At 50.1% G+C, this 26434-nt stretch overlaps 1 protein-coding gene across 2 annotated transcripts; it reads left to right on the forward strand.

The window, feature by feature from the left end:
• The first annotated feature begins 99 nt into the window (after positions 1-99).
• Positions 100-25356, forward strand: VPS9D1 (VPS9 domain containing 1). Of its 2 annotated transcripts, none has more exons than XM_035117497.2 (15): positions 100-240; positions 4764-4839; positions 5540-5632; positions 5898-6060; positions 6228-6339; positions 9887-9949; positions 12045-12097; positions 12220-12307; positions 12970-13055; positions 15076-15584; positions 18300-18429; positions 18874-19082; positions 19569-19653; positions 21232-21336; positions 23688-25356. In XM_035117497.2, the coding sequence occupies exons 3-15, from the start codon at positions 5554-5556 to the stop codon at positions 23779-23781; spliced, it is 1776 nt and encodes a 591-aa protein (XP_034973388.2). In that variant the 5' UTR covers positions 100-240; positions 4764-4839; positions 5540-5553; the 3' UTR covers positions 23782-25356. The 2 variants fall into 2 exon arrangements, with proteins under 2 accessions (XP_034973388.2, XP_034973387.2); XM_035117496.2 differs by lacking the exon at positions 100-240 and adding an exon at positions 2063-2663.
• Positions 25357-26434: the final 1078 nt, after the last annotated feature.

Consider the following 26434-nt stretch of genomic DNA (forward strand, 5'->3'; position numbering starts at 1 on the left):
AGTGAGCACATGAGGTGAGGAGGCTCTGAAGACGGGCAGGGTCCTGTAGAGAGTAGATCCTTTACACGACACATGTACACACATTACATACTATAGAGACTTAGGTGGATCTACAGAAAGTAGATGCCTTTGTGGTGCTGGAAAGCAAGCAAGCAGACAGACAGACACTCCCCAAGACAAGCAACCCATCCTTTACCACTAGACTGCCGCTGTTACTTGAAGAAAAGCCTCTTTGCATAGGTAATGTTTATTATCATCACTTTATAACAAATATTTAAATTACTACACAAGTAGTGTACCTTCTAAACTGGACAATTTTGCCCCAAAATCCGGGGGGGGGGGAGGTTAAAGCATTGGTGGCATATAATATAGGTGCCTCTGAGTGTGTTCCGGGTGTTCTATGTATGCTTAGGGTGGAATAAGGAACCTGAGAAGTGCAAAGGATAATTTTCGTACGTATTGCGAAAATTGTGGGTTTTGTAGTTTTAAGGATGCATAAGCTTATTTGCTATGGGCTTGCATATGTGTGTTACTTGTGAGACTAAGGCTTCACACACCAAACATTACTCATGACTTCTCACAAAGAATCCTGGGAAATGTAGTTTACTCCTTTCAAAGCTTCAATTCCCAGCACCCTTAACAAACCAGTTTCCAGGATTCTTTGGGGGAAACTATATTTTTTAAATGTATTGTGTATACAGCCAAAACGTACGCTGTTGTTGTTGTTTAGTCGTTTAGTCGTGTCCGACTCTTCGTGACCCCATGGACCATAGCACGCCAGGCACTCCTGTCTTCCACTGCCTCCCGCAGTTTGGTCAGACTCATGTTCGTAGCTTCGAGAACACTGTCCAACCATCTCGTCCTCTGTCGTCCCCTTCTCCTAGTGCCCTCCATCTTTCCCAACAACAGGGTCTTTTCCAGGGAGTCTTCTCTTCTCATGAGGTGGCCAAAGTATTGGAGCCTCAGCTTCACGATCTGTCCTTCCAGTGAGCACTCAGGGCTGATTTCCTTCAGAATGGATAGGTTTGATCTTCTTGCAGTCCATGGGACTCTCAAGAGTCTCCTCCAGCACCATAATTCAAAAGCATCAATTCTTCGGCGATCAGCCTTCTTTATGGTCCAGCTCTCACTTCCATACATCACTACTGGGAAAACCATAGCTTTATCTATACGGACCTTTGTAGGCAAGGTGATGTCTCTGCTTTTTAAGATGCTGTCTAGGTTTGTCATTGCTTTTCTCCCAAGAAGCAGGCGTCTTTTAATTTCGTGACTGCTGTCACCATCTGCAGTGATCAAGGAGCCCAAGAAAGTAAAATCTCTCACTGCCTCCATTTCTTCCCCTTCTATTTGCCAGGAGTTGATGGGACCAGTGGCCATGATCTTGGTTTTTTTGATGTTGAGCTTCAGACCATATTTTGCGCTCTCCTCTTTCACCCTCATTAAAAGGTTCTTTAATTCCTCCTCACTTTCTGCCATCAAGGTTGTGTCATCTGCATATCTGAGGTTATTGATATTTCTTCCGGCAATCTTAATTCCGGCTTGGGATTCATCTAGTCCAGCCTTTCGCATGATGAATTCTGCATATAAGTTAAATAAGCAGGGAGACAATATACAACCTTGTCGTACTCCTTTCCCAATTTTGAACCAATCAGTTGTTCCATATCCAGTTCTAACTGTAGCTTCTTGTCCCACATAGAGATTTCTCAGGAGACAGATGAGGTGATCAGGCACTCCCATTTCTTTAAGAACTTGCCATAGTTTGCTGTGGTCGACACAGTCAAAGGCTTTTGCATAGTCAATGAAGCAGAAGTAGACGTTTTTCTGGAACTCTCTAGCTTTCTCCATAATCCAGCGCATGTTTGCTATTTGGTCCCTGGTTCCTCTGCCCCTTTCGAAATCCAGCTTGCACTTCTGCGTACGCTACCACCCCCAAAATACCCTTTGCTCCTTTTGTGCTCTCCTCCCAAATATTCTCATGTAGCACCCCCCACTGCAAGGGGACCAGCCTGCGATATTCTTGCTCAAAGGAGCATAACGCTAATGTGGTGAGCCAGTGCAAAATTAGGCTCACCATACGTCAGGAAAATTCCTGACATGTCCTGGTTTGCGGGTGTAAAAATGGTGTCATGGGGGGAAATTAAATGTCAGGCAAAATCTGGATGTGTGGCAACGCGATGGAAAAAGCAGCGGAAACAGGTTCAAAAGCTCAACAATTTTGGGGTCCAACATTGCGGGTGTCAGGAATTTTACTTTTGAAATATGGCAACCCTAGCAAAATCGTTAACTACCAAGGCCCCAAAGGGTCTTTCGGAGCGTCTAGCGAGCCCAAAGGTCGCGCTCGGGAAAAGCCCTCGGAAAAAGCGACGAGCCTCCCTGCGCGCTGCCGCCCAATGGCAAAGCAGATGGAGAGCGCTGCTGGCAACAGCTCCGCCCTCTTCTGACCTCATCTGCCCCGGCTCGGGTGCTCTAATTCATCCGGTCCTGCCGTGCCCGTTCTCTATTCTGCCCGACCGGGCAGTGCTCCCTAGAGGAAAGGTTCCGGCCCAGCCATGGCCGCCTCGGCACCCGCCCCGGCAACCCCGGAGCCAGCGGCGAAGCCGCTACAGGGCGCCATGAAGCTGGCCAGGGGCGCCCTCGAGCTGGACGCCGGAGACCGGCCGCGGGTGAGACGGGATGGGGGAGGGGCGGCGAACAGCTCCCCTCCGGCTTTAAAGGAGAGGGGAGGTTTTGCTCGGGTCGGAGTACGTGTGAATATGCGCATTCCGTGTTAGCCGCTGCCGGGGGTTTGGCATGGCTTTGAAGAGAGGGGAGAGGTTGAGGTGCCTTTGGATTCCCCAACCCCCCCTCTGCCTGACGTCCACGGGGGCGGGGCGGGGTGGGTCTCCTTCCTCTGCGGCGGACAAAGACCCTGCGGGGCATTCCGCTCCTTCTGCGCCAGCGGCCCATCCGGTGCTCAGCGCTGCCCAGCTCCCCACTTTCCTCGGCCTTGGCGGCCGGCTCCCTACCCTTGCTTTGGAAGCGCCCTTGCACACGCCTCGCATCGCTTCAAGCTCCGTATTGCGAATGCCGTCTGCGTCCGTTGCTTTGTTCCACGACTAGATTGCTGTCTTTAAAAAAACAAAACCCAAAAACAACGGTTATTCACGTGGTGCCTTCAGAGGGTTTCCTTTACTGGTTTCCTTAGGATTTAAATGCACCAGGCTGTTGCCCTCCAGATGTTTTGGACTACAACTCCCATCCGCCCTTGTTAGGGGCTGATGGGAGCTGTAGTTCATAAGACGATCCTGCTGGCTCAGACCAATGACCCATCTAGTCCAGCATCCTTTGGCCAACCAGATGTCTGTGGGAAACCCTCAAGCAGGGCCTGAGTGCAAGAACACTCTTAGCACTGTGTTTTCCAGCAATTAGTATTCAAGAGCATAGCTGCCTCCAACCATGGAATTCAAAACATCTGGAGGGTACCATGTTGGATCAAGCTAGGCCTTTCCCTTTCACGAACACTCATTTATTTGGCTTCAAGTTAGGATTAGAGCCTGCCGCACCCTTTTCAGGGCCAAGAGCAACATTTCTTTGTGGCCAACTTTTCAGGGGTTGCATGTTGGGGGGGGGGGCATGGCCAGAGGCAAAACTGAGCAGAGCAACAGATGTGGCATCATTATATTAAATGTTCCTGTAAATGGCCAATTGCCAAGAAAAGCCAACATGGCCACATTTTATCTCAAAAAAGGAAGCTTCCCCCAAAAGGGAATGGTAAAAAGAAATGTGAAAGGCAAAGTCAAGAGATTCAAATCATTCCAAAATGCTTTGGAGATGTTTAAAAACATAATATTAGAAATTCCGCTGGAGTGTATACTGCAGATCAGGAAGGTACCACCATAGCTGCCAAGTTTTCCCTTTTCTCGCGAGGAAGCCTATTCAGCATAAGGGAAAATCCCTTTAAAAAAAGGGATAACTTGGCAGCTATGGGTACCACGAGGTCCAAGAAGACGCCAGTGCTGTTAGAGGCAAGAAGACTTCCTTCTAAAAGTGGAAGTCTTGTCCAAATGAAGGGAACAAAAAAAAGCACAAACCTTTGCACAAAAAGTGCATGCAGACAGCAAGGAATGCTATATATATATATTGAGCACATTGCTACAAACATTAAGACTAACAAGTAATTCTTTAAATGTATTAGTAGCAGGAGACTTTCTTGGCAGGTGGTTGGTCCCTTTGGCACACGAGGGAGTGCTAGGTGTGCTAAAGGAAAATAAGGAAATTGCAGAGAAAGCAAATGAGTTATGTGGGTCTTGTCTTCACTATGGGAGATATAGGGCAGACCCCATGGCCTGAACTAACTTCTGCAAGAGGGGAGTATGAGAAACTGAGGCAGATACCGGTGACAAGAGAGGAACTTCTAGGCCTAAGAGACAAAAGAAAAATTATTGCGCTTGAATCCTACAGATCCCACAGGCATCTGTTTGGCCAATGTGAGAATTGGATGCTAGTCTAGATGGGCCTTTGGCTCTTCTTATATTATTACACCCCCCCCCGTTCTATAGCACCCCAAGTGCCAGTATTTTCAGGGCTGACAGTGCAAATAGCACACTGCCTGAGAGAGCCGGCGCAGCATCCTCTGGGACAGGATTCTGACTCATGCCTCCCAAATTGTTGCAGCCAAGCATCTTGGACTGGTCTTGAGGATGGGAAGAGGAGGAGCTGTGTACCGATAGTGGGGACTTGCCCTGCTGAACTGAATTTCTCCCCTGTCTCCCTCTGATTGGCAGGAAGCCTACGTGGAATACCTGAAGAGCATCAGCTACATTTCCCAGGTCCTGTTGGAAGAGGCGGCAGCAGGCAATGGTGTGTCTAGGGTTTTGCTTTGCCGCTTAAGTGGATGCTCTCCTGGCTGGATTATGTTTCTCGTGGCTGGAAGGTGCCACTTCCCAAGGTGGCGGTGGGCTCCTGTGGATTGCTGAGCCCTTAGGCTGCCTCCGTGGCTCTTAAGAATGTGTTCTACAGGGGACTAGGAGGGCTGTTAGAAATAAGCAAAGACATCTGGATACTCAGGACCATAACAAATATTTGTAGAGCTCAGAGCCATCAACCAGTGTATTTGCTTAGGGAGTTGTGAACTCTGCTGTGCCCCACCCCACCAGGTTTTTCTGCTAGTCAATAACACCCCTCCTTTCCTGGGTAGTGAAGCTGGCTGGACAAAACTGGGCAGATTTTATGGCTCCATCTGGCATGGAGCCAGCCTTCAGAATGTCGAGGTGGAGGGACTCTGAGAAGGCCCTTTGTTAAGCTGCTGTTGGCTGGAGGCCCATTGCCAACTGCTGCAGTTCCTGAGTGTGTTTGTGGAAGGCTTTGGGGCTGCTCTTTCCTGATGCGGTTCCTGCAAGATGGGCCAATTGTTGTGGAGCAAGTATGGAGAGCATAGCCTTCCCGGCAAGATGAGGGCAGGGAAGGTGACCTTGTGGTTGATGATAGCGAGCCTGAGGATGTTTTACTTCCAAATGTGACGGGGCTGAGGCATTGCACTTTTTCTGTCCTTCCCTTACAGCGGATGGAAATGACATGACACCTGACACTCCCAAGATGCTGAAAGTGGCGGAGCAGTGCCTGGAAAGAGCCAAAAGCAGCATTGCCAAAATCGGTGAGAGGTGTCCCTCTCTCTCTCTCTTGCTTCATTTCTGTTATTAATTTTGTTGTTGTTGTTAAACTGTGACTTTAGGCTGAAATTCCAGGATGAAAGCTAAAGAGGGGGCTGCATGTTGAATATTCACATCAGTGAATTGTTCATAAATTGCATAAAAAGTTATAACAGCTCATTGCAAATCTTTCCAGGGATGGACTAGGGAGGCTCTGCGGTTCTTTGCTTCGCCCAACACTGTGCTGTTGTCTTTTCTCCCCGACACCAGGAAAAACTAAGGTGAAGCTGGCAGCAGCGGAGAGGATTTTGGGCCCTGCTCCTGTCTTCCGCCACCGCAGAGTCTTCTCGGATGAAGGCGGGAAGCTGTCACCTTTCCTGCCTCCCGAGATGTTCCAGAAGCTGCAAATTACAGAAGTGCAGTGTGCGAAAAAGTAAGGGGAGCCTTCTTGGTGTGCTGGTGCCTTGACTTGGGGGGTAAGGGAAGGGTGGTGGCTGAAGCTCCCAACCTTGTGCTGGAGATTCCTGGTATAACCAGTTCTGGACTGAGAGTTTCCCCTTTTGCTGCTGACCCTTTGAAGCGTTTCTGCTTCCTATACAGGGAGCTCACCCCTCTGGAGGAGGCATCACTGCAGAACCAGAAGCTGAAGGCCACCTACGAGGCTCGGCTGGCCCGCCTCAACCCCAGTCAAACCATGCAGAAGACATCGCTGGCAAGTGGGGCTTGTGGGTGCAGTGGGTTGCCTGGAGGATGGGTCCCAATAGGGCTTAAACTGAAGAAAGTAGGAAAAACTGTTAGGATTAGTGCTATCCTGTGCTGCTTCAGCAAGGACTGGTGTGATTTGTTTATATCACATGAGTATGAGAGAGTGGGGGGACGGAGGTCTGTCTTATCTGTTTCCTACTGTGAGTGTTATTGGTTTATTCAGTTTCGCTTCTGATGTGTCACAGTTCAGAGTGGTCTGTTCTATGGTAGCAGAGAGAGCAGATGTGATTAGGAAGCCTCTGCATATAGTTTGCTAATAAAGTAGTTTTAGAACTACACATTAATCTTTCTTCTCGCTGAAAGATGCCAGAATACCAGCGTGCTCTTCTCAGGAGAGGAGAGTCGCATATTGCCGACACCCTGGACTGAAGGGGAGATGCCAGCCAGAGGTGTGCCAACCGGGTTACGCTCAGAGGCACTGGGGGTCTGCCGTCTCCCCCAGGGGCGTTTCCCAAGAAAAACCAATGGGCCAGTAAGACACAATCTAAATCAAATCCCTTATGAATACACAGTGGAAGTGAGGGACAGCTTTAATAATTTAGATTTGGTGGACAGAGTGCCTGAAGAACTATGGATGGAGGTTCATAACATTATACAGGAGGCAGCAATGAAAACCATCCCAATGAAAAGGAAATGCAAGAAAGCAAAATGGCTGTCCAATGAGGTCTTACAAATAGTGGGGGAGAGAAGGCAAGCAAAATGCGAGGGAGATAGTGAAAGATACAGGAAACTGAATGCAGATTTCCAAAAAATAGCAAGGAGAGAGAAGAGGGCTTTCTTAAACGAGCAATGCAAAGAAATAGAGGAAAACAACAGAATGGGAAAAACCAGACACCTGTTCTAGAAAATTAGAGATATGAAAGGAACATTTTGTACAAAGATTACCATAATAAAGGACAAAAGTGGTAAGGACCTAACAGAAGCAGAAGACATAAAGAAGAGGTGGCAAGAATCACAGAGGAATTATACCAGAAAGATATGGAGGTCTCGTACACCCCAGGTAGTGTGGTTGCTGACCTTGAGCCAGACATCCTTGAGAGTGAAGTCAAATGGGCCTTAGAAAGCACTGCTAATAACAAGGCCAGTGGAAGTGATGATATTCCAGCTGAACTATTTAAAACCTTAAAAGATGATGCTGTTAAGGTGCTACACCCAATATGCCAGCAAGTTTGGAAAACTCAGCAGTGGCCAGAGGACTGGAGAAGATCAGTCTATATCCCAATCCGAAAGAAGGGCAGTGCCAAAGAATGCTCCAACTACTGCACAATTGCACTCATTTCACACGCTAGCAAGGTTATGCTTAAAATTCTACAAGGCAGGCTTAAGCATTATGTAGACTGAGAACTCCCAGAAGTGCAAGCTGGATTTCGAAGGGGCAGAGGAACCAGAGACCAAATTGCCAACATGGGCTGGATTATGGAGAAAGCTAGAGAGTTCCAGAAAAACATCTACTTCTGCTTCATTGACTACACAAAAACATTTCACTGTGTCGACCACAGCAAACTATGGCAAGTTCTTAAAGAAATGAGAGTGCCTGATCACCTCATCTGTCTCCTGAGAAATCTCTATGTGGCACAAGAAGCTACAGTTAGAACTGGATATGGAATAACTGATTGGTTCAAAATTGGGAAAGGAGTATGACAAGGCTGTATATTGTCTCCCTGCTTATTTAACTTATATGCAGAAATCATCATGCAAAACGCTGGACTGGATTAATCCCAAACCGGAATTAAGATTGCCGGAAGAAATATCAACAACGTCAGATATGCAGAATGCACAACCTTGATGGCAGAAAGTGAGGAGGAATTAAAGAACCTCTTAATGAGGGTGAAAGAGGAGAGTGCAAAATGTGGTCTGAAGCTCAACATCAAATAAACCAAGATCATGGCCACTGATCCCATCACCTCCTGGCAAATAGAAGGGGAAGAAATGGAGGCAGTGGGAGATTTTACTTTCTTGGGCTCCATGATCACTACAGATGGTGGCAGCAGTCACAAAATTAAAAGACGCCTGCTTCTTGGGAGAAAAGCAATGACAAACCTAGAGAGCATCTTAAAAAGCAGAGACATCACCTTGCCTACAAAGGTCCGTATAGTTAAAGCTATGGTTTTCCCAACAGTGATGTATGGAAGTGAGACCTGGACCATAAAGAAGGCTGATCGCCGAAGAATTGATGCTTTTGAATTATGGTGCTGGAGGAGACTCTTGAGAGTCCCATGGACTGCAAGAAGAACAAACCTATCCATTCTTAAGGAATTCAGCCCTGAGTGCTCACTGGAAGGACAGATCCTGAAGCTGAGGCTCCAATACGTTGGCCACCTCATGAGAAGAGAAGACTCCCTGGAAAAGACCCTGATGTTGGGAAAGATTGAGGGCACAAGGAGAAGGGGATGACAGAGGACGAGATGGTTGGGCAGTGTTCTTGAAGCTACGAACATGAGTTTGACCAAACTGCGGGAGGCAGTGGAAGACAGGAGTGCCTGGCGTGCTCTGGTCCATGGGGTCACAAAGAGTTGGACACGACTAAATGACTAAACAACAACAACAACACCCCAACAACAACAACAACAACACCCCATCCCACAATCTTATTTGGGGCCCCTTCTGGCACTTCAAATCCATCCTGATCTTGCCCAGGACAATCTGGGGCCAACCTGACCCACATCTCAGCCCTGAATTGATTTGCGGGTCAGCCCATATGTTTAATTAAACATGTGGTCAGAAGCAGGAAAAAGAAGGCGCTTCCTTCAGTCCTGCTAGGGGCTGCTTCGCCAGAGTGTTCCCTGCAGGGAAGTGCTGGTGAAGCAGACCCCTGCAGAGAGCAGGACTGGACCTTCTGCTCACCAGGATTCCCTGTGGGGAATGCATTGGCAAAGCAAACCTTGAAGGGGCGGCCTGCCTCTCCTCCCTGCTCCCCACTGCCCAACTGCTTGCTTTTCAAGAGCCCTGGGAATGGAGCAGCATAGAGATTTGGGGAGTGGGGACAGCCTTGAAAATGTGGCACTGGGTTGGTGGTGGAAGGGGAAGTTGCAGCTCCTCTTCCTGGCTGATCCCTAAGTGCAGCACAATGCAGAGCAGACCCCTACATTGTCCATCTGGCTCCCCCACTCTGGGCATGGGCTCCTCCCCTGGAGGTGCTTAGTTGCCTTCTGGTACCTAGCAGGCTGTGCCTCTGCCATCTCCTGTTCTTTAAGAAGCTACCGTAATTTCAAAAGAACAACCCACCTGCCACCATAGCAATTTCCTAACAGTAGTGATGGTGGCGCTGTTGTGCATAATGGGTGCACAACACCATCCATTGACAAACTGTACCAGCAATGACAACATTCATGTGAAGCTCCAGGCTACAGAGGTGGGGGGTTTGAGGCCTCCACAGTTTCTGTGGTTGCTTTGTGGAGGAAATGTTTTTGGTGTCCTTGTCCTTCTTCTTTCCCCACTCCTGGTCCAAACAGTTCTGTGAAGTGTAGCCTCAGTGCCATTTCTTTATCCTACAGACTCTTTCCCTTCAGCGCCAGATGATGGAGAACTTGGTGATTGCAAAAGCACGAGAAGAGACAGTATCCTTTTCTGGGGAAGATCCTTGGAGACGGCCAACTCAGTGGGGCAGGGACAGTTCCTTGCAGGTTCTCAGATCTGTGAATGGGATTAAATCATACCTGGGGTAGTCAACCCTGGTTCCCACCAGATGTTGGTAGACTACAACTCTCATAGAAACAGATGACTGACAGCAATGGTTCTCTAGGATTCAGGCAGGAAGACTCCCCCAGCCCTACCTGGAGAAGCCACTGGGAATTAAACCTGGGACACCTTTTGTAGGCAAAGATGCATTGCCTCCCTCATCATTCCTAACTGCTGTCCCTGTTGGCTGGAGCTGAGCCCCACAATACATAGAGGGCACTGTCTAGACTTCCCCTGCCCTTCTACTCTGAGTGAAGGTCTGGGTCTTTGTGCAGGAGATGATGGTTGTTACTGGGAGATCAGCTTTCGTGTCTCTGCTTTACTGAGATTGTCAAGGTGGGAGAAGAATGCTGGCAAACTGGAACGCCTCCAGGAGCGAGCTGCAGGGCAAATTGTAAAATGACAACCAGCTGGAGAAGTCTGGATTGTTCTAGCTGGTGCAGAGAAGGAGGAGGCAGCTGTTACTGGGCCTAAGGGTGCACAGAATAGTCCAGGCCTTGAAAAGGGAAATAGGAAGGCGAGCCACTTCTTGAGCAGAATGGCCAGAGGGTAAGCCAGGAAGCAGGGCTGGCCAGCTCTCGCCAACTTGGTGCCCTCCAGCTGCTTTGGACTACAACTCACATGAAGTCTGAGGTCATAGATGCCACAGCACTGTTGGGATCGGGGAAGGAAGGAAGGGGGGGGAAAGAAAGGGTGGAGAGCTGAATTGTGGGGAACAAGGTTGGAGGAAGCAGGGACCTCCCCTTTCCACCCCGATTTCAGTCACATTGGAAGGAAGAGCAGGGATGCCATCTCTTCCCTCTTGACCTTCCTGCAAAGCAGAGAGCCTCAGTGGAAGCTGGGAAGGGCTTTAATCAGCCAAGGGAGGGGGCAGAATGACTGAACAGGAGTGGGAGACTTAGAACCAGGCGCCTCCTTCGCAGGTGAGAGCAGACCCGGCTGCCCCTCCGAGTGTGCACTTGCAGTCTTGACCTTCCCTTGAGGCAAGAGCATCTCCCGAGTGCACATGCCACAGCTTGGCTTTGAAAGTGTGACAAGAGGGGTGGGCAAACTTGTTGGGACATCTTTGTTGCTTACACTTGCTGCTCTGAACTTCTTGCCTTGCTCCTGAACTCCTGAATCGTGACTTATGAGCCCTCATTCTCCTGCTGAGCCTTTCCTGCCACCTGCCTGAATAAAGCTCTCTTTCTTCCGGGGAAGAACCTCTGCCTGCATATGTTGGGGGGAGCCAGGATGCCCAGCTAGCATGGCCGTACAGTGATGGGCCTGATGGGAGTTGTAGTCCAAACAGTTGGAGGGCACCAAAGGCTGGCCCTAGTCTAGTGTCACATCTCCTGCTGTGAGCCAGGCAGATGCCTCTGGGAAGATCACAGTCGGGACCCAAAGGCAGCAGCCTCGCCTGTTTCTTTGTGTGTCATACCCAGCAACTGAGATTCAGTGGCTCTGACCCTGTAGGTCAAATCCCCCCCCTCCGTTAATAACCAGGGACAGACCATCACATTCTCCTCCATGGATTTGTCTTGCTAGCGGGTTGTAAACCTCTGCCCCTGATCTTCTTTTTTTAAATAGCTGGAAGCAGTTGGACAATCCTGCCATTGTCCCCGTGTCTTTCCCTGCCCCCTGTTCCAGGCTAGGCATGCACACTTCACCCAGACTCCCCTCCTTGGATTTCTCTTGGTAGACTTTGGAATCTCCCTCCCCCCCTCCCGCACCTTGTATGGATGTCTGTAAGGTCAGATGCTGGTGGCTGGGCTCCTCTCTTCCCCTCCAGTGGCCCCCCTTCCCACCCCAACTGACCAGGAGGACTGGAGTTCGTCCCGGATGCCTCCTATGTTTACCTTCCCCTTGAGCATGTGATGCTTGCAAATGGAGGAAGAGGCCCCTTGTTGGCCTCTGGGGTGATTTGGTCACTCTGGCAGAGGCGGAGGAGGAGGGAGTGTTGGATTGTGAAACCTTAACTCTGCTTCCCTCCAGCTCCAGAGGAAGATGGAGGAGCGTCGGCTGAGGCTGCAGGAAGCGGCCAACAGGCGAGTCTGCCTTGTGGGGGCCAAGCAAAGCCTCCTTGTGCCCCCAGATTGTAGCTTGGAAAGGGAGGCCTGGGTGCTCTGCTCCCCCACTGACCCCAAGCCTTGTGCTTGCATCTCCTTAGGAGGTTTTCCAGCAATGCGGTGCTGACCCCAGAAGAGCAGGAGCAGAGGGCCATTTACGCCGCGGTCCTGGAGTACGAGCAAGACCATGTACGTGTGAGGCCAGCAATGGGTGGTGTAGTTGGTTGCGACAGCACAAAACTGAGTGTCCTCTGCCTGGTGCCTCTCAAGGTCCAGCTCTGAAAGGATGTGGTCCTTTACTGGAAAGGGCAGGGGTGACAGAGAGCCATGGGGGGGGGCTGAGTCTGGAAATGGGGCGGAGAGGCTAAATCCACCCAGCATTCTTGGTTGTGCTTGGGGGATTTAAAGGGGAGAGCTGCAGCTTCTCGGGAGAGCATGTGCTTGGCATGCAGAAGGGCCCAGGTTCAGCTGGGGTTGTATTTGGGGTTGGGAAAGGACCCGCTGCCTGGAAAAACCTGGAGAGCTGTTTCCGGTCAGTGTTGGCAATACTGAGCTGGGTTGACTTGGTCAAAGGCACCTTCCTGTGCTAAGCCTTCTCTTTGCAAATCCAGAATCATAACTGGAAGGGAATCTAAGGCCACTTAATGGGAAGTCTCCCGCCTCCCCCTGGCTGAAGGGTAGACTACTTATCCCCTTGCCTAGGCGGGTCAGACCCCTGAGGGACACCCCCCCCCAACACACACACAGCGGGGGGGGGATGGAGGTGTCAACCAGCACCATGTTTGCAACTCAGTATTTGTGAAGTGGAAAGGGTGGCTGACCCAAGGTGATGGTGTTCTCTGCTCCCACAGGAGTGGCCAAGGTTGTGGAAAGCCCAGCTGAGGAAGAGCCCCAATGATCTGTCCCTGGTGCCCAAGCTCATCTCCCACCTCCTCAGGTAAGGAGCAATTGCTGTAACCTGTGTGGGCTTTGCTAGGAGGCCTTGGGCAGGAGGAATTACTGCAGTGTGTAATATGTGAGACTGCCTCTGAAGATGGTACAGAAACTTCAGCTGGTACAAAATTCGGTGACCAGGTTGCTACCGGGGCAAGACAATTTGAGCATATCACACCGATCTTGTCCTGACTGCACTGGCTGCCAATCAGTTTCGAGGCCCAATTCAAAGTTCTGGTTTTGACCTATAAAGCCATAAATGGCTCAGGACCACAATACCTCAAGGACCACCTCTCTCCATATGAACCTACCCTGAGATCATCCTGTGAGGCCCATCTTCATGTGCCTCCTCAGAAGAGGTCTGGAGGGTGGTAACACAAGAATGGGCCTTTTCTGCAGTGGCTTCCCACTTGTGGAATGCTCTCCCCAAGGAGACTCACCTGACGCCTCCGTTATATATCTTTAGGTGTCAGGCAAAAACTTTCCATTTCTCTCAGGTCTTCGGCTAATTAAACAATCTATGGCCTTTTAAACTGTGTTTGGAAGGTGGGGGGTATTGTTTTCGTTTGTTACTATGTCTATATTCTTGTGTTTTTACATTGCATTTTTGGATAATTGTATTATTAGTTTTCAATTACAATCCAATAATAGCCTCATTATAGCAATATCAATTTATAATACAATTACTAATGCCATTTTTTCAAATACTGAATTATATAATTTAGATAAGGTGACCGCCTTCATGCTAGAATTGATGGTTTGATGGTTTTATTTTTTTTCTGCGTTCCAAAATCTTATTACATTCTGGTCATAATAATAATAATAATCCCTTATACAACAACTGCAATATTTACATTGTAATAACTTGCATTGTAAACTGCTCTGTGACCCTCTGACGAAGGGCGGTGTAGAAATTTAATATTTTTTAAATGGTGGTAGATGATTGGGGCCCAAGCGGGGGGGTGGCCTTGAGGTTGCCTGTGAGTGCCTCTCTCAGCATTGCCCAGGCTCCTGCAATAAGAGATGGCAAGGGGAAAGCATTCATCAGCTGCTGGGGAACTGCCTGCCCCGTGACTGTCTTCAGACAAGTCATTGCCTGAGCATCTGTCAGAAGCTTTGGAAGGTCTTTTCAAGAATGGCTTATGAGGTGCATAGCCTGGATTTTCAGCCAGCTAATATTTTGGCTTCTAGCACATAATCAGACATGTGCTCTCCTCCCAATCTGCCTTGCAGAAACGTGAAAATAAACGGGGGGTGGGGGTGGCACCCTGAGCTCCTTGGAGGGAAGCTGGAGAAATAAAAGCAGAGTTGTCACCACCTAACTTCTACTGAGAGTCGACCCACTGAAATTAATAGACCTAACACAGTAATGCCCATTAATTTCAATGGGTCTGCACTGAGCTTCACTAACAGTAGATACAACACAAATTGTTTTGGTTGGCTGTGCATGCTTACTTGCTTCCAAATGAACTTGCCAAGCAGTGGTGGAAGAGTACAGTATCTGTGGGGCCCTCCAGAGGTTGGTGGGCTCCCACTCCCCTCTGCCCCAGCATCTGGCATGGCCAATGGTCAGGACTGATTGGAACTGGAGTCCCGCAACATCTGGAGGCCCCCACAGATCTTCCCTGCCCCTGCTATGTAAAGGGTGCTGCTGCAAATCTCTTAACACCCACAGACCCCAAACCTTTCAGGAGGCAGCTGCTGCAAAGCTTAGATAAATGAAGGTAAGGATGTGACCCTGCACAGACTCCCCTGAGGTCATCCCTCCTTTCACCTGAGGGTGTTGTGTTCATTTTATGCTGTCATGAGTTCTAGGAACCTTGAACCCTTTTCGGTTAAAGTCCATGTCAGCTCTTGGGCAGTTGACTTCTCTGCACCTTTTGGCCAAAGGTGGCCTCCTTGTCTTGTTCTGCCCCAAGAGAGCAAGAGAGAAAGTAGTGCAGCCCCCAAAGGGAATGGGTCCATTGGTGTGGGTCCTTCCTACCATGATTCTCGTAACAAGTCCCTCGTTTCCTTGCCTCCAGCTTTGCGGATCACCCCATCTGCCAGCTGCTGCGGAAGCTGCAGTGCTCGGCCTACAGCCGCGTCTATCCACTCGTGAGCTGGGGCAGAGCAGACGCTCGAGCCGCTGGGAAGGTCTCCCGAGGCCTTTCCCTCTCCTCCTCTCTGGACGCCGAGACCTTCCTCTCGCCAGCCCCCGAGGGCCGGAGGCTGCGGTCCTCCCAAAGCATGCACTCCATGTTCTCCGTCCAGGAAAACAACAAGCTCAACCTGCGGCACAGCGTTTCCAGTAGCCCCCTCATCGAGGACCCCAGCCTGAGCACCCCAGAGCGGAGCCTGCCTCGTGAGGAGCCAGCACCTGCCCTGGCAGAGAAGGAGAGTTCCTTCGAAGATTTGGAGCAGTTCTTGTCTGCCTCCGAAACCTGGCCTTCAGGGCCCCTGAGAGAACCCCAGGGCCCGCCGGCCCGGAGGAAGCTGTCGAGCCAGCAAGAGCAGCTCAAAGCGGTCGTGAAGGACATTCACAACTCCATTGGTGAGAGCAGCTTAATTTGTTTGCAAGAACGAAAGAGCCTTTTGCATTTATTACGGAGTAAGGCTTTTGTGCGTTAGGAGTCCGTTTCATCCAATGCATGCAATTTTGTCTCGTGTTGCAAACACATATTATATTATTAGGGCTGTAAAAAGCAAAGTAAGAGGGAAATGAAACACAGAGCAAATGAGCAGTGCTGGTTCACAAATCTGTTTTGGACAACGCAGACATCCTGGCATCAGTACACCAGTTAACACTCATAACTTTTTTTTAAAAAAAAATCCTTTCTCTTGGTTCTGGTTTTTAAAATGTAGAATACCTTCTATCTATAAGCTCAGAGCAGTTTACAAAAGATTTTCACAATAAAAACCACCACCAAGTCTTTTGCATCAGGCACAGGGCAGCCGGCCATGGGGGGGAGGGGTGGCCACTGACCTGGGGGGGGGAGGGGGTGTTGTGAAAGTGGTAAGGATGTGCCAAATCCTAGAAAGTTGCAATGGATGCAAGGATGTGAGAATTCAAAGTCGAGGATTTGACCTCAGCTTCGCCCACCTGCTTCATCATGCTCTTTTGATTTTTAAAAATCAAAACCAGCAAGCAAACCTTGGGCCGCTATCCCGTCTCTGCCAAGAACATCAGGCAGAGCCCCACAAGTCCTCTTTTGAAACCATCCAGGCAAGCGGGCATCATCCCCACATCCTGTGGTGGCAAATTCCATCCATCAGCCTCCCCGCTCTGCCTAGCGCCCAGCCTATTGCCTTCCAGTTGTTTTGGACTAAAATTTCCATCAGCCCCAGCATCATACTGGCAGGGGCTGATGGGAGTCGTAGTCCAAAACAGATGAAGGGCACCGAGTTGTCGAAGGCTGCTTTGAAAGATTCATCTTCTGTGGCTCCCTAGGGCACCACCAGAGGGCAGCACTGCCTCCTTGGAATCCTTGTCTCCAAAGGCTGTAAGGTTGCTGAATCTGTACCTACAGAGTCTTAGGTGGGAGAATAGAGAAAAATCCACACACATGTGCTGAAAATGTTGGTTCACTAGTGGCTGGTGCCCATTGGGACAGGAGGCAGGGAGACCAATAGAGTTCCAGAGCCAGGAAGCTTCCTCCTTCTACACAGCCAAGACTTGAGATGCAGCAGGAGGAACCTGCCAGCCAGTTCACACAGGCAGGAGCTGGCTGAGGGCAGGCGGTGGTTTGGGGGCAGTGTCCCATATGGTGCCCCCCAAATATATATATATATATATATATATATATATATATATATATATATATATATATATATACACACACACACAGTGGTGCCTCGCTTAACGAATGCCCTGCTTAACGAAATTTCCACTTAACGAAAGGATTTTTCGAACGGAGGTTGCCTCGCTAGACGAATCCGTTTTACAAAAAATTCGTCTAGCGAATCGCAGTTTCCCATAGGAATGCATTGAAATTCAATTAATGCATTCCTATGGGCAAAAAAATTCAATGCATTCCTATGGGATTCGCTAGACGAATTTTTCGTTATAAGAAAAGACCCGTGGAACGAATTAAATTCGTCTAGCGAGGCACCACTGTGTGTGTGTGTGTGTGTGTGTGTGTGTGTGTGTGTATATATTAGAGCTCAGCAATATATATATATTTAAAATAAAATGGATCTGTTGCTACACATAACAGGATCTGATTTCCTAGCATTATTCTGATATTTGATATTTCCCTTGCAAGCAGAAGGTCCCAGGTTCAATCCCCAGTATCATCTCCAGCTAGGGCTGAGAGACATCCCTGCCTGAAATCATGGAGAGCCAATCAGTCTATAGGATACTGAGCTGCATGGACCAATGGTCTGACTTGGTATAAGGCAGCTTCTTGTGTTCCTGTAATCTAAGTTAACAAAAAGAGAATAGCAAAATGGGAGAGTGGTAGAGTGCAGTGTAAGAAAGTTCTGACTTTTCCCATGAATGCTATTATTATTATTATTATTATTATTATTATTATTATTATTATTATTATTACCAAATGTCAATTTTTAAAAGAAAAATAATTCTTTTTAGTGCCCCTGCTTGCTGGTGTCCCAAGGGTGTGCTCAGTCTGCCTTATTGAATCAATTAGTAAGTTGGAGTTCTTGACTGAGAATCACCCAAAAACAATAAGAGGACAAGAACTCAGGCCACTGTAATAATAAGGTCCTTTTTATGAAACAGGTGATGCAATGATTTCAAAATTCTCTTCTATATGTGGATTTATTTATCAGGTGAAGTGTGTATGTCAGGTATGTCTGATATCAGATCAGGACAGGGCCCTGTTTCGAATATTCTTTCTTCATCAGCAACGTCTTGGTGTCAGCGTGTACATCACCAAGACGTTGCTGATGAAGAAAGAATATTCGAAACAGGGCCCTGTCCTGATCTGATATCTGACATACCTGACATACACCACCTGATAAATAAATCCACATATAGAAGAGAATTTTGAAATCATTGCATCATTTGTATCATAAAAAGGACCTTATTATTGCAGTGGCCTGAGTTCTTGTCCTCTTGTCGTTTTTGGGTCAGTCTGCCTTATTGGCTAATCGAGCACTTCCTTAAAGGACCCGCCTTCACTGTGTTGGTTTCATTTGCTCGCCACCCTGTCAGTCCACCTCCTGGGCTGCCTTGTGGAAGTGTCCTGCGCCAGTCACTCCCTGGAGCCTTTCTGGCTTGCTCTGCCTGAATCGTTTCTCTCCCCAGATAGGCTGCTCTCCCTGACTTTGCTGGCCTTTGAGGGCCTGAACACAGCGGCCTCCAAGGACCAGTGTGTGGCACGTTTGGAGGAGGCTTTTTTTGCCCCACTCTGGGGGCCTCTCCTGGCTGTGTACAGGTAAGGGGGCCATGCCTTTTCTGGCGGGACTTTTCGCAGCACAGCAGGCGGGGCGAGAGCCACCGGTTGAAAAGCCCTGTCTTGTGGACAGTTGCTTCCACTTGGGAGGGAGGATATTGGGCCATCTACCTGGTGGAGGGGCGGTTTTGCCTTGTATTGATGACTTGTATTGATATATTGTTTATTTCATAACATTTATATGGCGCTTGATTGTAACCCTCAAAGCGGTTTACCAAAAAAAGCAATTAAAACCGTAAGTGAAAAACAGTTGCTGAAAACATTCAGATGGCGATTAAAATCAGTGCTATGCTACAGCTGTTTGCTGTTGAATTAAGAGTAAAATGCATTTTCTATGGATCTGGGTTGGGGCCTGTGAGTTTGGGAAACCCCACAACGTCCATTCAGGCTGTTCCTTTCTCTCCCCCTTTGCCCCCTCCCCCACAGGAATGTCTACAAAGCCCGGGAATCAGCCCTTTCCAAGATCATGGAGCTGCAGAGAAATACACCCCCCTCTGAAATGGGGATCTCTTCCAAGCTGCTCCCCCAGGGGAACGCCACCTGGGGAATTGGATCCTACCCGTACTGCGCCGCTGTGCAGGAGCTGATGCTGATTCCTCTGGGCAGCTGCCCTCAGAAGAAGCTGGAATGCATAGGTGAGGCTACCTGATGCAAGTGAGGTGCTGAGCACCCAAGCGCTGGAGACCTGTGCAGAATCCAGAACAATCGGTGCATTAAATACTTGGCAGACTGCATGTCCGTCTATCTAGAGTGTTGGTGGGGAAGAAACCTAGGAACAGAGCCAGGCCTTTGGCCCATCCAGCTTCATGCTGTATTACACTGACTGGCAACAGTTCTCCAAGGTTTCAGGAAGGGGATACTCCCCTATTGGGGGCTGAATCCAAGCATCACACCGCTCTCCCCTCCTGTGGTTTCCAGCGACTGGCATGCGGAAGCATCGCTGCCTCCAGCCATGGAGACAGTAGCCACTGAGAGCCCTCTCCTCTACGAATTGCTCCATTCCTCTTTTTAACGCCATCTAGGTTGGTGAGCTGCATGGGCCTGATAACTGACTTTGTATTGTGTTCCTATGGCACCTCTTTTTAACATGCACACTGTCTTTTGGCTGCCGTTCCCTGCAGTGCGGACATTGCGTGTCATCTGCGAATGTGCTGAGGAGTACTGTGGGGGCCAGGAGGGCAGGCCCCAGCCGGCATCGTCTGCCATGTGAGTACTGCAGCCCAAGGCCTTCCTGTGTGGAGAAGCAGGCAGAAACTGAGCCCTGGGTTGGCCCTGGGTGGCAAGAGGTTTCCTCTACCTTGGAGCCTGCCCCTTCCTCGAGGCGTGGGCTGCTTCTCCTTCCTTCCTTCCTTCCTTCCTTCCTTCCTTCCTTCCTTCCTTCCTTCCTTCCTTCCTTCCTTCCTTCCTTCCTTTGCACAGGCCCTCCCCTCCCCTCCTCTGCTGTCTGGAGCTCCCGGCGCTGCCATTGACTCACTCTCACTGGCTCCAGGCGCTCCGCTGCCCAGACATGCACCCAGCAAGGGGGCTCGGCCTTGATGGATCCCTTGCGACAGCGGGGCTCCCTGCTGTGTCCAGCCAGAGTGCCGGTCCCCGCGCCTGTGGACCGAGCCCGAGTCTGCCAATTAAGGAGCTTGGATCTGTCAGAGGGACTTAGCCCACAAGCTGCAGAAGGGCAGCGGGGAGGGAGGGAGGGGGGAGCGGCTTCCCAGCCAAGCAGCGCCTAGCCAAGCAAAGGGGGAGGGAGGACTGTCAAAAGAATTAAAGTAGGCGAGGGCAAGACAGCCCAAGGGCTTCTGGGGCAGAGCTCCAGGCCAGGCAGGAGGGGCCCTGAGTCTTGGGACAAATCTGCCAGGCTCCCCACTGAGCAAGGAGAAGGAATGCAAGGGTGGTGGGGCCTGACTCCAGGGGTGCTTTGTCTCTCCTGTTCCCCACATTCCATGGCTATGCAAGGGGGGAGCTGCTTCCTCTCCCCTGGCCGCCTTGCGTCAGAGCGCCTTCCGACCACTGGCTGCTGGGAAAAGGCCCTGGCATCTGAGCAACAGCTGACAAACTGACCAGCCTCCCTCCCTCCCTCCCCTCCCCTCCCCCCTCTCTCTCCCTCCCTCCCTCCCCCCCCTCTCGTTACAACTGTGGTGCAAAAAAAAGTCTCCTTAGGTTGTATGAGTAGCTTGTTTTGCCTTTCTTGGGCTGGCTTGCTGGCTTACTTGCCCTCCTGGTCACACCCCTCCTCATTTCCACCCTACAGTGTTGTTTGCTAAAATGCATTCTAGTTTTTTAAAGTTTGCTTTATTGTTTTCTTATAGAATTGTAGAGTTGGAATGGACCCTAGTCCAGCTGCCTGCCATGCAGGAATCCCAGCTAAAATGGCAAAGCAAGAAGCAGTGTTAGAACAAAAGCTTTCCAAAGATGTGAGGTCAGATTGCATCCCTTAAGTTGTGCCAACATGCATTCCGTCCACCTTTAGCAAGGAGAAGCTGTGCCCATGAGCAGAGCCTTCTCTGCAGAGGCCCCCAGCAATAAGGGCTGCCTTATCCATTCCCTGACAGGTGTTTTTCGGCACAACCAGACAACTATGAGCTTGCAATGCATTTTGGGGGACTCTCATGCATTTTGGAAATGCACCTCCTCTTGCAATGCTTTGGCCATCACAGTGTGCTGGGTACTCCCTAGCTGCCACTTGCTGAGCCAGATCAAGCAGCACCTCTGGGCACTTCTTGTGGGACCCCTGAGCCAGCCCTCCCTGCAGTGTGGGCCACAAAGCTGATGTGGAATTTTGTCTTGCAGTGGTGCTGATGATCTCCTTCCCATCCTTTCCTACGTGGTCCTCAAGAGCAACCTACCCCAGCTGGTCTCGGAGTGTGCTGCGCTGGAGGAGTTCATCCACGAAGGGTAGGCAGCAGGGAAGAAGCGCCTCTGTCGGCCGCTGCGACAAGCAGGGGCCAACCTCTCTCTTGAAGAGGAGGCAGGCAGGCAGGCGAGCATATCAAAAACATATCCCAGTTGAAACCTGCACTTAAATCTTAAGAACCAGAGGCCAAGTTTGGAGCTCTCCTGGACAAAATCCCTGTTGGAAGTTTCTGCATCAGGCTTTGTAACCAGAAAAGATGTGGTTTGGGGTGTAATTTAATGGCTGGCTGATTCAGACGTCATGCTTGTCTGTTCCTGTATGTTTTTTAGGTGCTAAATGCATACTCTCCAAGCCTTATAGCAAGTCAGACCACTGGTCCAGCTAGCTCAGTGTTGTCTGCACAGACTGGCAGGGCAGTTCCCTACAGGTTTTAGATCATGCGTGTGTGTATAAATATTTTCTCAGCCCATCCTGCAGATGTTGAGGACTAAAGCTGCATGCAGAGCGAGTGCTCAGCCACTGAGAATAGTTGAGGGCATTTCCTGCTACAGCAGCTCCTCGTCACCGGGCATAGTTCTGTCCCCCATTCCTTGGGTGGTTTGGGATGGATTCCTTTGCTCCAGAGGGGATCTAGTGCCTCACTCCATCCCCTTCTCCAAATTTCTGGGGCCATGAGCCTTCACCCACAGGCCCACCCAAGGCAATACAATCTGGCTGGCGACAGACACAGACACCATTGCCTAAATCTGGCCGAGTCTAGCCCTGCCCACCCACGATTTCCGTGCCGCCCGCCTCCGCATGGGGAAGGAGTCCCTCCACCACCACCTCAGGCTGTCGGCTCTGCTTACACGGCCTGCCAGCTTTGGAGTCTTGAGCAAGATGCAGCCAGCATGTGGGTGAAGCAGCCAAGGCATAATCAGACTGGACAGGCGCATGGGGATCGCGGCTCGGCTCTGGAGCCTCTCCTCTCCAACCTTGCTCTGTTTTGACTGGGAAATGTCCCCATTTCGAGCCCAGAGGCCTCCGCAGATAACCCAGAAGCTGTCTAGTGGCCCGGTCACAGCCAGGCAAGCAGCCAATTGCAAACTCCAAAAAGCTGTCTTTGTTTTTCTAACTTTTCTGTTTTCAGTAGATACTTCTGTGATTTGTTTTTTGTCCCTGGAGGGGCTCAAAGCCTTCCTAGCTGAGCTTGTTCATTATCTGATTGACTGTCTTTTTGGTTTATGCTGCTTTGTCTCAAAAGACTGCAGGGATGAGCACTGAGAACAGCACCCAGCCAGCATAACTTCTCCTTTCTGCTCTGTTTAGGCTTTGAACATTTGCCCTGAGTGCAGAAGAGATCTGGTTAACTCCAAAGCTTGCTCCAAGCATCTTAATTACGAATCCCATCTTTTTTTCTCTCCTTAAAAAAAGCTTTGCTCTTTCCTTCTGCCTTCAGTAGACAAGTCCTGCAGGTGGCTGAGACCAAGGTCGCCATCTAGTTCATTGTACCTTGTCCTGCAGTGGCCAGCCAGACGTCCCCATGGGAAGCCCACACAGAGGAGAGAGAGGAGGACAATTGGACTTCTTCCCTGAACATTCCCAGCATCCCAACATTGAGAGCCAGGCTGCCTCTGAACCTGGAGGCTCCACCTGGCCACCATGATTGACACAGCATCCTCCATGAAATTGGGCAGTGCATTCAGGACAGACAAAAGAAAGTACCTCTCCATGCAGTGCATGGTTATATTTGCTCCCACATGAGGAAGTGATGGCCACCAAGTTGTGTGGCTCCAAAAGAGGATTAGACCAATTCATAGAGGATGCGGCTACTCACCACGATGGCTATGCTCCCTCCACCGTCGGAGGCCATCTGCCTCTGAATGCCAGTTGCCAAAACCTCAGGCGAGGAGAGGGCTGTTGTGCTCAGGTTCAGGTTGCAGGCTTCTCATTGAGGTGCCTGGGGGTCACTGTGAGAACAGGATGCTGAACCCGATGGGCCATTGGCCTGATCCAGCAACAAGGCTCTTTGTTGTCGACGTCGACACTTTCATTGTCTTTTCTCAGATTACCTTATTTTGGCAAGAAACGCAACAGACTGCAACAAGAATATAAAAACAAAACATGCATAGTTTGGTTCTCTTCATATGTTCATTCAAAGTTGCCCAATTCCACAAATTAATGCAGAGTTCTTGCCCGTCCTGAGTTCTAATATGATGGGAGAGGGAGAGAGAAAAATTACATCTCATTTTCTTGCTTGCATACCCTCTACTACAGGTGTTGCCTGTTGGCTTTAAGGCCCTGAGAGTTTCAGCTTCTCCAGCCAGCCACTTGGACATTGCTATCTGCCTGATATCTCTCCCTGCAGATGCTGAGCTGATCTTTCACTGACACTCTCTCGTTTCCTTGCCAGGTATCTGATTGGCGAGGAGGGGTACTGCCTGACCTCCCTGCAGAGTGCCCTCTCCTACGTGGAATCCCTTCGCCGTCCCATCCTGCAGAAGTAGCTGAGCTCTGCCCCGGGGTGCCAAGGCGACGGCCTCCCCCTCTCTCCTTCTCCCTCGGGTGGGGACACTCCTGCCCCCTTCCTCCAGTCTGCGAGAAGACAGCTTGCGGTGTTCTCCAGAGGGGCCCACCTTTCCCCCCCTGCCTGCAGAAAACAAACCTGCTGAGGAGGAGGAGGCCTCCTGCCCCTCCCTGGTCTCTATGCAATATTGGCCAGGGACGTCTTCATAGCCTGAAATGTTGGAAGGGGGTCCCTGCCTTGCAGCGTGGACTGGATGTGGGAAGGGGGTGGTATCTGACGCTACCCTGGCTTGGGGGGGGTGCTTCTCCTGAGCCTCGATTTGCTGCTGACTCTCTGCCTGGAGGCACTTGGGGCGGGGGCAACGAGGATCAGGCTGTTTCCCTTGGCTAAGGAGAATCCTCTGTCCCTGTCCCTCCCCAGATCCATTGTATTTGCTGCTGGGTCCAAGGAGCCAAACCCCTCTGCCCATCATAATGTGGGAACTCCTTTTAGTATCTGCAAGAGCAGTGATGGGCACCTGCCTAGGCCAGCATCTCCTGCCACCACTACCACCACCACGCGGCCTGCATGCTCCCTCTTGCGTCCTTGCTTTTGCTACATGGGTGGTCTGCGGTGGGGAATCAGGAAAAAGGGGGCAAGGAGCAGAGATCCTGCTGGGATTCATACTGTGAGGTAAGAGAGGGGAGTCTGATGTTGTGTGTGTGTGTGAGAGAGAGAGAGACGTATGGATGTTAAATGCATGTAGGCTTGTGAAACAGGGTAAGACTGGCTCTTATCCACTCCCACTCACTGAAATCATGGGATCGGTGCAGTTTTTAGAGGCTGTTTGCACTGCCTCCCAAATGAATGGATTTCAGAAAGGTGTGTGTGTGCGTGTGCGTCTCAGAATTTGCACGATCTACTGAAGATAAGCTTTGGGCCAGAGTGGAAGCAAAGCCCTGGACCATGAGCATTTTGAGGCCTCTGGATGAATTTGCACAAAGCCCCTGCAGGTATGTTGCCTGAGTTGCAGTTGAGCCATGCACTGGCAGGACTTCTCTCTGCTGCTACGTTTTCCGGAGGGGTCAAACGGGACTTTGGGAAGGGAGGCCCTGTGATACCTGCCTGAGCCACACCTGCGCTGTAAGCCCCTCCAAGCTGGGGGCAGGTTTCGGCGAGCAGAATGGGGAGCAGCAGGTCTGATGGGGGTGATCGTCCTCTTTACTCCTACTGTTATTATTATTGTGAATATTTATTTATGATCACACTCCTCACGCTTTCCTCCAAGGAGCTCAAGCTGGCTTACATGCTTCTTCCACGTGAGCCTCACAACAGCCCTGTGAGTTTGGCTAGCCCCTCTGCTGCAAAGACACATGGGCTGCTGTTAAAGGCAAGGAGCAGTGAACATTGTAAAGTAACAGGGGTCCAGCTGCTGCTGTTCATGCTCAGCGCTGCCGCCTCCTGCAGTGCCTCTGCCTGGCCAGCCATGACTCCTCAAGCCTAAATTGCTGGTTCCTTCCCTTTCCAGTTGTCCAGCTTTGCTCTCAATGGGCTGTAATAAACACACTGTCTTCTGGCTGCTCAGCAAGTCGTGTTTTTGTTTTAAGTGGGGAGGGAGCATTGGTGGTTGGGTGGAGACATGCTTTTATGAGCTCTTCCCCTCCACTCAACATGGCATCAGTTTGGGGGATCATAAAGCCAGCTTGCCTGATCATCGGATGAATTTAGTTGGCCACACACTTCAAGGAGATAGCAATAGACCAGACCTGCACAGGAGCGGAGGGGTGATGGGCTGTTTGTAGCTCACTGGAGGTATTCTAAGCAGGGCCTATTTTCACCCCCTCCCACCTTTTTGCAGGAAGATGTGAAGACCAATCATAGACTCGTCAACAGTGTGCAAAGCGCCACACTGCTTTTATCTTCTGTTACTGCTCTTCCTCTCCCTGGATTCAACAGCACTGGGTTGGTGCAGGGGGTTAGTGTCAGTCTCCCAAGCCCGTTGCAGCTGCCCATGCAACCATGCTGTGCCAACCACTTCCTCTTCCATGTGAGAGTTGTCGTGAGGATATGCCATTTCTGTGGAACCCAGCAAAGAGTGGGCAGAAAACTGAATTGGGGCAAGTGGAGAGATCAGGGAGGGATAGAAAGGATGGTCCTGGCTTCAGCCCTGAGATGTTGGGGAAGAGAGCCCAGCAGAGAGAGAATGTGCAAGGAGAAAGGGCAGTGTTCATCAACCTTGGGTCCTCAGGTGTTGGACTACAACTCCCATCATCCCTGACTAAGCCGGCAGGGGATGATGGGTGTTGTAGTGCAACAAAAGCTGGGGACTCAAGTTTGAAGAGCACTGGTCTAGAGGAAGAGGAGGTGTAGGCGACATATGTTTGGGAGTTCAGAGATGAAAAGTGGGCCAAAAGAGACTTAAAGCCCACTGAGTTAAAATGGTAACAAAAGTTCTGTTGCATGATGCACCCAAATCTCCAAGCGGCAAAAGACTCCAGGGGGTTCCTGTGCTTACCCAGGGTTCAGTTTCCTTTGAATGAAGGTCATGGGAGTCCGCAGTGTCTTTAAGAAATATAGTTTTATTTAACACTCCAGCAGGTCTTGCTTCCTCATTTGGTTTCCAGGGAAGCCCCAAACCACAGCTTTGGGTCCAA

The sequence above is a fragment of the Zootoca vivipara genome, chromosome 6 (genome assembly GCF_963506605.1).
Source record: "Zootoca vivipara chromosome 6, rZooViv1.1, whole genome shotgun sequence".
Lineage (NCBI taxonomy): Eukaryota > Metazoa > Chordata > Lepidosauria > Squamata > Lacertidae > Zootoca > Zootoca vivipara.

Excerpts from the sequence above, each read along its gene's own strand:
- VPS9D1 (XM_035117496.2), top strand. The coding sequence starts at position 2,550 with ATGGCCGCCTCGGCACCCGCCCCGGCAACCCCGGAGCCAGCGGCGAAG. Across the intron at positions 15,585-18,299 it reads GGACATTCACAACTCCATTG|ATAGGCTGCTCTCCCTGACT; the intron begins GTGAGAGCAGCT and ends TTCTCTCCCCAG. Across the intron at positions 18,430-18,873 it reads CCTCTCCTGGCTGTGTACAG|GAATGTCTACAAAGCCCGGG; the intron begins GTAAGGGGGCCA and ends CCTCCCCCACAG.